We start from the raw sequence: 13,398 nt of genomic DNA, 5'->3' as shown, positions 1-13,398 counted from the left end.
TCAATTTAAAGGTTTTGAAAGTTGGTTAAAAATCACGTTTTTACTATTTAGTTCATTTGGTATGCAAATACAGTTTCTAAAATGAATCTGTAATAGGTTAATCAAAATGACCACTACTGTGCATGGTGCTCCCTTTATTGCTTCTATTTCACTATGTTTCTGTAGAGACCAGTTTAGTGTGGTGGTAAGGAATTCAGGTTTGCAATACAAACAAAGTGTGTGAGAAGTATATATGTCTATCTGACAGATGTTGGAAGACGTGTGTTGAAAGTTGGGAAAAATAGGATACAAATTACAAAACAAATGTAAAGCCCCAATGTGCACCACTTCTGTAGAATGATCCATAAACAAATGATAGTTTTAACATTGTTTTGAGGCTTTACATTGTTTGTTTACATTTACATGGTTTACAAACATTGGAGTAAAACCAGATTATATTCTTCAAGAATCAATATACATTATATCATTCATTTATAAGTCCAAAAATGGATGTAGCAACTAACTATTCTAGCTTTAAATTCAACATACAGTGGGGCAAAAAAGTATTTAGTCAGCCACCAATTGTGCAAGTTCTCCCACTTAAAAAGATGATTTATCATAGGTACACTTCAACTATGAAAGACAAAATGAGAAGAAACAAAATCCAGAAAATGACATTGTAGGATTTTTAATGAATTTATTTGCAAATTATGGTGGAAAATAAGTATTTGGTCAATAACAAAAGTTTCTCAATACTTTGTTATATACCCTTTGTTGGCAATGACACAGGTCAAACGTTTTCTGTAAGTCTTCACAAGGTTTTCACACACTGTTGCTGGTATTTTGGCCCATTCCTCCATGCAGATCTCCTCTAGAGCAGTGATGTTTTGGGGCTGTCGCTGGGCATCACGGACTTTCAACTCCCTCCAAAGATTTTCTATGGGGTTGAGATCTGGAGACTGGCTAGGCCACTCCAGGACCTTGAAATGCTTCTTACGAAGCCACTCCTTCGTTGCCCGGGCGGTGTGTTTGGGATCATTGTCATGCTGAAAGACCCAGCCACGTTTCATCTTCAATGCCCTTGCTGATGGAAGGAGGTTTTCACTCAAAATCTCACGATACATGGCCCCATTCATTCTTTCCTTTACATGGAACCGTCGTCCTGGTCCCTTTGCAGAAGAACAGCCCCAAAGCATGATGTTTCCACCCCCATGCTTCACAGTAGGCATGGTGTTCTTTGGATGCAACTCAGCATTATTTGTCCTCCAAACACGACGAGTTGAGTTTTTTCCAAAAAGTTCTATTTTGGTTTCATCTGACCATATGACATTCTCCCAATCCTCTTCTAGATCATCCAAATGCTCTCTAGCAAACTTCAGATGGGCCTGGACATGTACTGGCTTAAGCAGGGGGACACGTCTGGCACTGCAGGATTTGAGTCCCTGGCGGCGTAGTGTGTTATTGATGGTAGGCTTTGTTACTTTGGTCCCAGCTCTCTGCAGCTCATTCACTAGGTCCCCCCGTGTGATTCTGGGATTTTTGCTCACCGTTCTTGTGATCATTTTGACCCCACGGGGTGAGATCTTGCGTGGAGCCCCAGATCGAGGGAGATAATCAGTGGTCTTGTATGTCTTCCATTTCCTAATAATTGCTCCCACAGTTGATTTCTTCAAACCAAGCTGCTTGCCTATTGCAGATTCAGTCTTCCCAGCCTGGTGCAGGTCTACAATTTTGTTTCTGGTGTCCTTTGACAGCTCTTTGGTCTTGGCCATAATGGAGTATGGAGTGTGACTGTTTGAGTTTGTGGACAAGTGTCTTTTATACTGATAACAAGTTCAAACAGGTGCCATTAATACAGGTAACGAGTGGAGGACAGAGGAGCCTCTTAAAGAAGAAGTTACAGGTCTGTGAGAGCCAGAAATCTTGCTTGTTTGTAGGTGACCAAATACTTATTTTCCACCATAATTTGCAAATAAATTCATAAAAAATCCTACAATGTGATTTTCTGGATTTTTTTCTTCTCATTTTGTCTGTCATAGTTGACGTGTACCTATGGTGAAAATTACAGGCCTCTCTCATCTTTTTAAGTGGGAGAACTTGCACAATTGGTGGCTGACTAAATACTTTTTTGCCCCACTGTACACCTATAATGAACTTTCCAAAACCGCTGTTAGGTTCTTATTTTTCAGAGTAAATAACTCACGGACACTAGAGAAGCTTTAACCAAGTTTAATCATTCCCCAAAGGTTCTGTACAGCTGAAAACAGACAGCTAAAGATTTCAGACTTCACAGTTTATATGCATCCTACTTAAGACACTCCCCTTTCTCTCCAATCCTTACATTTTATGGCTGAACAGGAAGCTAATAAAGAGCGTAACAGGATTCCAAACATTTATTACTCTCTTAAGAGAATCTGTCCGCACCTCCTGACCTCAACCCCTCTTTCATCTAATATGCAGATGTCCATCTGTCTCCCCTGTATCAACACATCTCTCTCCTCCTATTCAGTGTTCTTTTCTCTCAGCTCTGCCTGAAACTACAGTGACCGTAAATCCAAAACCTGTGTACACCAGAGAAACAGTCACTGATGTGTTCAGCTGGGTCTTACAGTGACTGGAGCTATAAATGGTACAAAGACAACAGTGAGATTAGCTTGTCCCAGTATAAATACCTTAATACTAGATCCACCATCAGTAGAGTTACTGAGTCTGACCAGGGTCTCTACTGGTGTCAGGGAGAGAGAAGATCCAGACCCACATCTTCATCCATCAGTGATGCTGTCACTGTTACTGTGAATAGTGACAATTTTAGTTGTTGTTGTTGTTGTTGTTATCTTATCACTCAAACCCATTGAAATACCAACAGATTATCAGCCAAAGACCACACTGACTTCAGACAAAGGGAACATATTCACAGGAGACAGTGTGACACTGAGCTGTACTGTAGAGTCTTCTGGATGGAAGTTTTACTGGTACAGACACAGACCAGACTCTATACCAGTAACCACAACCTCTGGATACTCCTACACACTCAGCTGGGTCAGTGTCTCTGATGGAGGACAGTACTGGTGCAGAGCTGGGAGAGGAGACCCAGTCTACTACACCCTGTACAGTGACCCAGTCCAGATAAACATTACTGGTCAGTCTAAAACAGTTTTATGATAAAGTGTTATTTTATATGGATAGATGGTAATCTATGGTATAATATGTTGTCTGTTTACTGTATCACAACAATGATAGCTAACTTGAAGCTATAGTGCAACTGTTTATTCAGTTAGTTGTGTCTGTGCAGAGAGACCTGTTGCTGTTCTGATCCTCCAACCCTACTGGACCCAGATATTCAGAGGAGAGACTGTTACTATGAGATGTGACATACAGGGAGGAGGAGACACTGACTGGGACTACAGATGGTATAAGAATAGTCGGTTATTCAGCCACTTTAACACAAAGCCTGAACATAGAATCAGTCCTGTCTACAGGTCTAACAGTGATTCATATACCTGTGAGGGTGTAAAGGGAAACAAGCTCTCCAAGACCAGTGAGGCTGTAAAACTGACCGTGTCTGGTAAGTCTATCTAATCATGTATAAAATAAATTGGGTTCACTAGAATACTTTCTAAGACTGAAAGGTTGAAACCTGTCCTCTATCAAATCACAGATCAACCCCAACCTGTCCTGAGTATCTCTCCTCAGTGGCTGAACCCTGGAGACTTAGTGACTCTGAGCTGTGAAGTTGACAAGACTTCTACAGGCTGGAGGTTCTCCTGGTACAGGACTGTTCCCTACAGAGCTGGGTTACCCTCCCTATCAGACAAGTCTTACTCTCTACAGCCCCTATCTGACAATGTGACTAGTGAAGACTCCTACACTCTGATCCCTGCTGGTGCTACTCCCACAGGAGGATATGTGTGTAGAGCTGGGAGAGGAGACCCAGTCTATGATACACTCTACAGTCAACCTCAGTGTCTCTGGTCAGGAGGTAACTAACTGCATTGAAACTGTATTGAATTATATTTAAGTCACCCTCATGTGTCTATATAACTATAGGTTTGACTCTGTCTCTCTTTGTTTCAGATCTGCAGCCTTCAGTGTCTCTTACAGTAAATCCCAACACAACTCAACACTTTACATCAAAGTCTCTCTCACTGAGCTGTGAGGAGAAGGGGAACTCTACTGGATGGAGACTGAAGAGATACACAGAGACATCATGGCCGTCACAGTGTCCATCTACCTGGAGATCAATAACAGAATCCACCTGCACCATCACATCATTGGACACATGGTACAGTGGAGTGTTCTGGTGTGAGACTGGATCAGGAGAGTACAGTAATGCTGTCAACATCACAGTAAATGGTACGTCTATTGTACAACATTCAATAGCGTTTTTACATTTCAATGCATGTTATGTTTCATTCTGTAACTGATTGATTGCGTCTCATAAAATAAAACACAAGCTCATAAGATGTTGATGTATTGTGAATTATTACTCTAGATTTACAGTATTATTTATATATTATGTTACACAGCTGGTGATGTGATCCTGGAGAGTCCTGTCCATCCTGTGACTGAAGGAGACTCTGTGACTCTGACCTGCACATTTAGATATCAGGAAACAAATCCTAAACTCAAGGCTGATTTCTACAAAGATGGAGTACTCATCAAGAATGAGACCACAGGAGAGATGACCATCCCTACAGTATCCAAGTCAGATGAAGGATTCTATAAGTGTAAATCTGATGAAGGAGAATCACCAGAGAGCTGGGTGACAGTGAGAGGTGAGAAAACATTTATGATCACAAGTTAGTTACCTTTTCATTATCTTTGTGAAAAACATGTGATTTAAGTGTTGATGTTAATGTAGTTTTGAATGTGATGTAACATTCTTGAAATACACAGGAAACTGTTGTGTGAAAAACCCAGCAGTGTTGCAGTTCTTGACACACTCAAACTGATGCGGCTGGCACCTACTATCCTGCCCCGTTCAAAGGCACTTAAATCTTTTGTCAACAGGTGCTCTCCCCTAGAAAATATGATCTCTCAACTAAATTGTCAAAAGACGGGCCAGCCTACTTTGTTTTCATGCTCTGTACTCTTAACCTACATAACCTCTCTCAGAGTCTGTGCTGTTCTCTCTCCAGTCTCAGATATATACAGGAATTGAACTACTTTATTTATGTTCTACCTCAGAGTATGACGGTGTTGTGCTGTTCTCTCTCCAGTCTCAGATACATACAGGAATTGAACTACTTTATTTATTTTCTACCTCAGAGTCTGATGGTGTTGTGCTGTTCTCTCTCCAGTCTCTCCAGTCTCAGATACATACAGGAATTGAACTACTTTATTTATGTTCCACCTCAGAGTCTGATGGTGTTGTGCTGTTCTCTCTCCAGTCTCTCCAGTCTCAGATACATACAGGAATTGAACTACTTTATTTATTTTCTACCTCAGAGTCTGATGGTGTTGTGCTGTTCTCTCTCCAGTCTCAGATACATACAGGAATTGAACTACTTTATTTATGTTCTACCTCAGAGTCTGATGGTGTTGTGCTGTTCTCTCTCCAGTCTCTCCAGTCTCAGATACATACAGGAATTGAACTACTTTATTTATGTTCCACCTCAGAGTCTGATGGTGTTGTGCTGTTCTCTCTCCAGTCTCTCCAGTCTCAGATACATACAGGAATTGAACTCCTTTATTTATGTTCTACCTCAGAGTCTGATGGTGTTGTCCTGTTCTCTCTCCAGTTTCTCCAGTCGTATCTCCTGGATCCTCTACATCAGTCCTAGTAGGAGTGGTTGTGGGTCTGGTTGTTGCTGGTGTTCTACTGGTCATTCTCCTGGTCCTGCTGTGGAGATATCAAAACAGAAAAGGTGAGACTAATCTTCTCCCATTTCACGGAAAACTTCTTATATATTTAGGATAAAAATCACAACATGAAATTAAAATATAAATAGTTGAAGAAAGTTCAGAACATAAAACAATGTGTTTGTCATTACAGGTTCCTGTTTCAACAGAATATTCTGGTGAGTACACCTGTCTCTCAACTGAATTGATACATACAGTATAACATCTTCTCTGTGCTTCTAATGCTGAGTATCTCTCTCCCTGTAGGCCCCCTCAGCCCCAGAGCACCAACCAGGACCCCCAACAGGACCAAGGATCTACCCAGGGTCAGGCTCCTGATACTGTGTATACACATCTCCAGCATGGTCAGTCTCTCAGCCCAGACCTCTACCACCCTCCTCTCTGTAACCTCATACACTGACTCATCAACATCCACTTTGTATAACATGTTACCATACTCTCTGTCCGTAGACAAGCTGAGGGACAACCAACCTAACTAACCTGTCTCTCTCTTCTTTGACCAACAGGTGACACTAACATCTACGATACGATCAATCCCTCAGACAACAATGATAATGGTAGTGTAATGTAATGTTTTCAGTATGAATGTGTGGTAGTCTGCTGCTCTTCATTTAATATGACATGTAGTTTGACTAAGTGGAGGTGTTTGTGTATTATGTCTCAGATGCTGCTGGTGCTTCTGCTGCTGGACCAAGTCATGTGACTTACGCCCAGATTCAACTCAAAAAGTTGGACAAGAAAAAGAAAGGTGACTCTCAACTGTGACAAATGTAGCAGTTTATCTAAGATTAGTTAAAATATGGACATACACACAGTACCAGTCAAAAGTTTGGACACACCTACTCATTCAAGGGATTTTCTTTATTTTTACAATTTTCTACATTGTAGGATAATAGTGAAGACATCGAAACTGTGAAATAACACATATGGAATCAAACGTATTAAGAAGGAAAGAAATTCCACAAATTAACTTTTAACAAGGCACACCAGTTAATTGAAATGCATTCCAGGTGTCTACCTCATGAAGCTGGTTGAGAGAATGCCAAGGGAGTGCAGAGCTGTCATCAAGGCAAAGGGTGGCTACTTTTTGGGGTATTACGTGATTCCATAAGTGCTATTTCATAGTTTTGATGTCTTCACTATTATTCTACAATGTAGAAAAGAGAGAAAATGTAAGAAAAACCCTTGAATGGGTAGGTGTGTCCAAACTTTGGACTGGTACTGTGTATATATCTATATATATTTACAAATTCTCTGCTGCTCTTCTTCCTCCTCAGAAAAGCGAGATTATCTAAAAGAAAATCCAGTCTACTCTGAGGTGAAGACAGGGAAAGCCACAGGTAAGACCCATTATACCGGTTGGCAGTCATTAACCTTAATTGTTTTTTAATTTGTGATGAAGAGGCAGAATGTGCAATAAGCTAATTCCTTCATTCGTTGACTGAAAATGTCCATTGTCAGCAGCAGCTGGACATTTTGATGTGACCTATGCTGAGGTTGAACTCCAAAAGAAGGTCAAAGCCAAGAAGAAGAGAGGTAAGATTGGAAATCCCTCCATATTCCCCCTATCAGAACCTCACACCTCTTTGACCCATATTAAAAGCTGTATACAGTATGTAAGGGATCATCATAACCTCACACCTCTAACTATATATTGTATAACTGTATATCATTCTGTCTAACTGTAAAATGATGCTGATGTGTTATCCTCACCCATTACAGAAATACCAATCCCGCCTAAGGCAGAATCTGTCTATTCTCTAGTGAAGCCATACACAGCCCCCGGTAAGACTAAATCAACAATCTATTGAAGGGTATGAAACTATATATAAGTATGTCCTAACAAACAATCTGGTGAGAAAGTGTTTCTGATCACATTACCTTTTTATCATCCAAGTGATGATTTTTGGATTATAGTGTTGACGTTAACATACTTTTGGATTTGCAATCCCATAGTAAATTACAGTGCATTCGGAAAGTATTCAGACCCCTTGACTTTTTCCACATTTTGTTACATTACAGCCTTGTTCTAAAATTGATAAAATATTTTTTTCCAGCAATCTACACACAATACCACATAATGGCAAAGCAAAAACTGGTTTGTCCATTTTTTTTTGTTGCAAATGTATAAAAAGTGCTTTATTTACATAACTATTCAGATCCTTTGCTATGATACTTGAAATTGGGCTCAGGTCCTTGAGGGAGATGGAGGGAGAAATAACTTTCTGCTGTGATGTGTTACAGGTCCTTGAGGGAGATGGGGGGGATAAATAACTTTGTATGGTGATATGTTACAGTTCCTTGAGGGAGATGGAGGGATAAATAACTTTCTGTGTTGAAATGTTACAGGTCCTTGAGGGAGATGGAGAGATAAATAACTTTGTGTGGTGATATGTTACAGGTCCTTGAGGGAGATGGAGGGATAAATAACTTTGTGTGGTGATATGTTACAGGTCCTTGAGGGAGTAGGAGGGATACACCATCAGAGGAGCAGGAGCAACCTGGGAACATGGATAATATGTACATGCTAGACGCCCTCACGCACATATACACATGCAGCCATGCACAAACAAATACACACACACACAAACACACACGCACTAGGGTATATACACTGCTCAAAAGAATAAAGGGAACACTAAAATAACACATCCTAGATCTGAATGAATGAAATAATCTTATTAAATACTTTTTTCTTTACATAGTTGAATGTGCTGACAACAAAATCACACAAATAATCAATGGAAATCCAATTTATCAACCCATGGAGGTCTGGATTTGGAGTCACACTCAAAATTAAAGTGGAAAACCACACTACAGGCTGATCCAACTTTGATGTAATGTCCTTAAAACAAGTCAAAATGAGGCTCAGTAGTGTGTGTGGCCTCCACGTGCCTGTATGACCTCCCTACAACGCCTGGGCATGCTCCTGATGAGGTGGCGGATGGTGGACAGTCTGTGGTGCAACGTGGCGTTGGTGGATGGAATGAGACATGATGTCCCAGATGTGCTCAATTGGATTCAGTTCTGGGGAACGGGTGGGCCAGTCCATAGCATCAATGCCTTCCTCTTGCAGGAACTGCTGACACACTCCAGCCACATGAGGTCTAGCATTGTCTTGCATTAGGAGGAACCCAGGGCCAACCGCACCAGCATATGGTCTCACAAGGGGTCTGAGGATCTCATTTCGGTTCCTAATGGCAGTCAGGCTACCTCTGGCGAGCACATGGAGGGCTGTGCGGCCCCCCCAAAAAAATGCCACCCCACACCATGACTGACCCACCGCCAAACCGGTCATGCTGGAGGATGTTGCAGGCAGCAGAACGTTCTCCACGGCATCTCCAGACTCTGTTATGTCTGTCACGTGCTCAGTGTGAACCTGCTTTCATCTGTGAAGAGCACAGGGCGCCAGTGGCGAATTTGCCAATCTTGGTGTTCTCTGGCAAATGCCAAACATCCTGCACGGTGTTGGGCTGTAAGCACAACCCCCACCTGTGGACGTCGGGCCCTCATAACACCCTCATGGAGTCTGTTTCTGACCGTTTGAGCAGACACATGCACATTTGTGGCCTGCTGGAGGTCATTTTGCAGGGCTCTGGCAGTGCTCCTCCTTGCACAAAGGCGGAGGTAGCGGTCCTGCTGCTGGGTTGTTGCCCTCCTACGGCCTCCTCCACGTCTCCTGATGTACTGGCCTGTCTCCTGGTAGCGCCTCCATGCTCTGAACACTACGCTGACAGACACAGCAAACCTTCTTGCCACAGCTTGCATTGATGTGCCATCCTGGATGAGCTGCACTACCTGAGCCACTTGTGTGGGTTGTAGACTCCGTCTCATGTTACCACTACAGTGAAAGCACCGTCAGCATTCAAAAGTGACCAAAACATCAGCCAGGAAGCATAGGAACTGAGAAGTGGTCTGTGGTTACCACCTGCAGAACCACTCCTTTATTGGGGGTGTCTTGCTAATTGCCTATAATTTACACCTGTTGTCTATTCCATTTGCACAACAGCATGTGAAATGTATTGTCAATCAGTGTTGCTTCCTAAGTGGACAGTTTTATTTCACAGAAGTGTGATTGACTTGGAGTTACATTGTGTTGTTTAAGTGTTCCCTTTATTTTTTTAGCAGTATATACATACATACATACATACATACATACATACATACATACATACATACATACATACATACAGTGCATTCGGAAAGTAATCAGATCCCTTGATTTTTTTCCACATTTTGTTACGTTACAGCCTTATTCTAAAATGGATCAAATAAAAAATGTCCTCATCAATCTACACACAATAACCCATAATAACAAAGCAAAAACAGAAATACCTTACTTAGATAAGTATTCAGACCCTTTGCTATGAGACTTGAATTGAGGTCAGGTGCATCCTGTTTCATTGATCATCCTTGAGATGTTTCTACAACTTGATTGGAGTCCACCTGTCGTAAATTCAATTGATTGGACATGATTTGGAAAGGCACACACCTGTCAATATAAGGTTCGACAGTTGACAGTGCATGTCAGAGCAAGGTCAAAGTAATCGTCCGTAAAGCTCCGAGACAGGCAGCCACTCCTCAGTAAAAGGCACATGACAGCCCACTTGGAGTGTGCTAAATGGCACCTCTGACCATTAGAAACAAGATTCTCTGTTCTGATGAAACCAAGATTGAACTCTTTGGCCTGAATGCCAAGTAACACGTCTGGAGGAAACCAGGCACCGTTTGTGACCTGGCCAATACCATCCCTACGGTGAAGCACGGTGGTGGTAGTATCATGCTGTGGGGATGTTTTTCAGCAGCAGGGAGTGGGAGACAAGTCAGGATGGAGGGAAATATGAACGGAGCAAAGTACAGAGAGATCCTTGATAAAAACCTGCTCTAGAGCACTCAAGAACTCAGACTGGGGTGAAGGTTCACCTTCCAACAGGACAACGACCCTAAGCACACAGCCAACACAACGCAGGAATGGCTTCAGGGACAAGTCTCTGAATCTTTAAGTGGCCCAGCCAGAACCCGGATTTGAACCCGATCGAACATCTCTGGATAGACCTGAAAATAGCTGTGCAGCGATGCTCCCCATCCAACCTTACAGAGCTTGAGAGGATCAGCAGAGAAGAATGGGACCAAGGTTGTAGCTTCATACCCAAGAAGACTCGAGAATGTAATCGCTACCAAAGGCGCTTCAACAAAGTACTGAGTAAAGGGTCTGAACACTTATGTAAATGTTTTTTATTTATTTTTTTATATATTTTCTTATTGTTTTGTACACTCAGTGTATATCTTTTCATAAGCTCAATGTAACTGAAAGAGACAGTTTTGAATGTCTGACTGAAATTTGAGACAAATTAACCTATTTTTCTAAGTTAGTGGTATTTGAATTTGTTGATAAAATGCGGGACATTTGCGGGACACACACGCACACACAATAACACCTTGTACATTAAGGACTTGTATATATTTTTTTTACCATCAAATATATTTTATTGAATCATGGTTTAATTGTGTATTACTGTAACAGCTTTTGAAACAATGATATGGTGTAATGATGATGGATCGTGTCTGCAGCTAAAATAATTGTATCTGCTTTGTATTGTATAAAAAAAAATGTTTAACTATAAATTGTGAGAGTAATAGAACTGGAAGGTATGAACTGGGAAGCAGATCTGATGTCATTGAGATCTGAGGAACCATTGATGGTCTGATGATCCTATGAGCAGAGGAGGGAGCCGGTCAGAGTAGAAAGACAGTCAGTGTCCGTAGCCTCAGCAGAACCCCATGCTGTCCCCTCATGTCCTCCGTGCTCTGGGCTGGTGATGCTTAGCTGGCTAGCCACTCCTCTCCACTAACTCTATGTAGCACCCACTTGGGTGATGTTATTATGCTGCCACACAGTCGCTAGAATAATAATATTAACAGTCAGAGTAGCTATTCCACTAGTCCAAGCCATCTCCTCATGGAGTCCTCTCACTTCTTCTGCTTCTCTCCAAGCCAATGTTGTGGCATTCTAATCCATTCACATCCACACTGTCTCCAAGCTAGCTTGTTAGTTAGCAAGTGAGACAAAACTTGCAAATTCGAACTTAAAAATCATTCAGGATGACCAATTAATTATGGATTCTGAATTAGCAATCAAAAAACAAAAAGTTGATAGAAAAATGGCAATACAAAAAGCTCAGTGCAGTCAAAAATGTGATTTTACTATGTTTTACATACTCTGAGTATACCAGACATTAGGAACACCTACCTAATAGTCAGTTTTCCCCTTCCCACTCAGACCACTCCCAGACATTCCCAGCAACATTCTTGCTTGACAAATTGCTCTTTGCTTAGAAACTGTTTTTGTTTATTTTTGACAATTTACATTGAAAACAATCACATTAAGATATAAATTCTTACCCATAAATGATTTGATATTGAGATAAAAGTGGCTGCATTGGACCTTTAAAAACCACTAAATATGATTAAATGTACAAAACATTTATGGGAGCGATCATCCATGGCTATTTTTTATTTATTGTTTATGTTCTCAATGTCTGAAATGTATTATCTTTGATTCATTATTTCTCTCATTTGATGATAAAATAACATATTTCTTTATGAATGTTACAAAATATTATCAGTATTATACATTTTTTCTTCTGTTCAACTGTACTTTTTGAATATCTTTGTATTGTGCTTTTTTAATAAACTTTAGTTTTTCATCCACAAGATGGAATGAGTGGATGTTGTCATCATTGTCAACTCTTCCATACAACCTGCTTTGGCCAGCCCTCCCTTCAGAACTAATCAAGTTATTGGGCTCGTCAATGTGTGAGTGAAAGTGTCAATCTGTGATTGGTACATCCGTTTTGTGATTTTTAAATTAAAGACATGATCCAGAACTTTAGAGACTACAAAGTACACTACATGACCAAAAGCATGTGGACACCTGAACATCGTTGAACATCTCATTCCATAATCATAGGCATTAATATGGACTTGGTCCCCCCTTAGCTCCTCTACTCTTCTGGGAAGGCTTTCCACTAGATTTACTTTGCCACCATGGCCTTTTTTGCCTTTACCTCCCTTATCTCACCTCATTTGCTCACATTGTATATAGACTTATTTTTCTACTGTATTATTGACTGTATGTTTGTTTTACTCCATGTGTAACTCTGTGTTGTTGTATGTGTCGAACTGCTTTGCTTTATCTGCCTCTAACCCTAGGGAGCTCTTTGCCACCTTCTCCTCCCTCCTGAATCCTCCTCCCCCTCCCCCCCTCCTCCCTCTCTGCGGATTACTTTGTCAACCATTTTGAAAAGAAGGTTGACGACCTCCGATCCTCGTTTGTTAAGTCAAACGACACCGCTGGTCCTGCTCACATTGCCCTACCCTATGCTTTGACCTCTTTCTCCCCTCTCTCTCCAGATGAAATCTTGCGACTTGTGACGGCCGACCGCCCAACAACCTGCCCGCTTGACCCTATCCCCTCCTCTCTTCTCCAGACCATTTCCAGAGACCTTCTCCCTTACCTCACCTCGCTCATCAACTCATCCTTGACCGCTGGCTACG

At 41.4% G+C, this 13,398-nt stretch overlaps 1 protein-coding gene across 1 annotated transcript; it reads left to right on the top strand.

Moving 5' to 3' along the window:
* Nucleotides 1–2,992: 2,992 nt before the first annotated feature.
* On the top strand, nucleotides 2,993–12,557 carry LOC106595552 (uncharacterized). The gene is made up of 14 exons (XM_082965209.1): nucleotides 2,993–3,118; nucleotides 3,272–3,544; nucleotides 3,638–3,958; nucleotides 4,054–4,332; nucleotides 4,506–4,754; nucleotides 5,721–5,846; nucleotides 5,975–5,999; nucleotides 6,088–6,185; nucleotides 6,348–6,398; nucleotides 6,506–6,589; nucleotides 7,119–7,181; nucleotides 7,303–7,377; nucleotides 7,564–7,626; nucleotides 8,295–12,557. The coding sequence occupies exons 2-14, from the start codon at nucleotides 3,340–3,342 to the stop codon at nucleotides 8,300–8,302; spliced, it is 1,647 nt and encodes a 548-aa protein (XP_082821335.1). The 5' UTR covers nucleotides 2,993–3,118; nucleotides 3,272–3,339; the 3' UTR covers nucleotides 8,303–12,557.
* The last annotated feature ends 841 nt before the right edge of the window (nucleotides 12,558–13,398 follow it).

Source organism: Salmo salar, chromosome 18 (assembly GCF_965601325.2).
Source record: "Salmo salar chromosome 18, fSalSal1, whole genome shotgun sequence".
In the NCBI taxonomy this organism is placed as follows: Eukaryota; Metazoa; Chordata; class Actinopteri; order Salmoniformes; family Salmonidae; genus Salmo; species Salmo salar.
The sequence above is the reverse complement of the archived record's forward strand: the minus strand, read 5'-3'. Positions and strand labels throughout refer to the sequence as shown.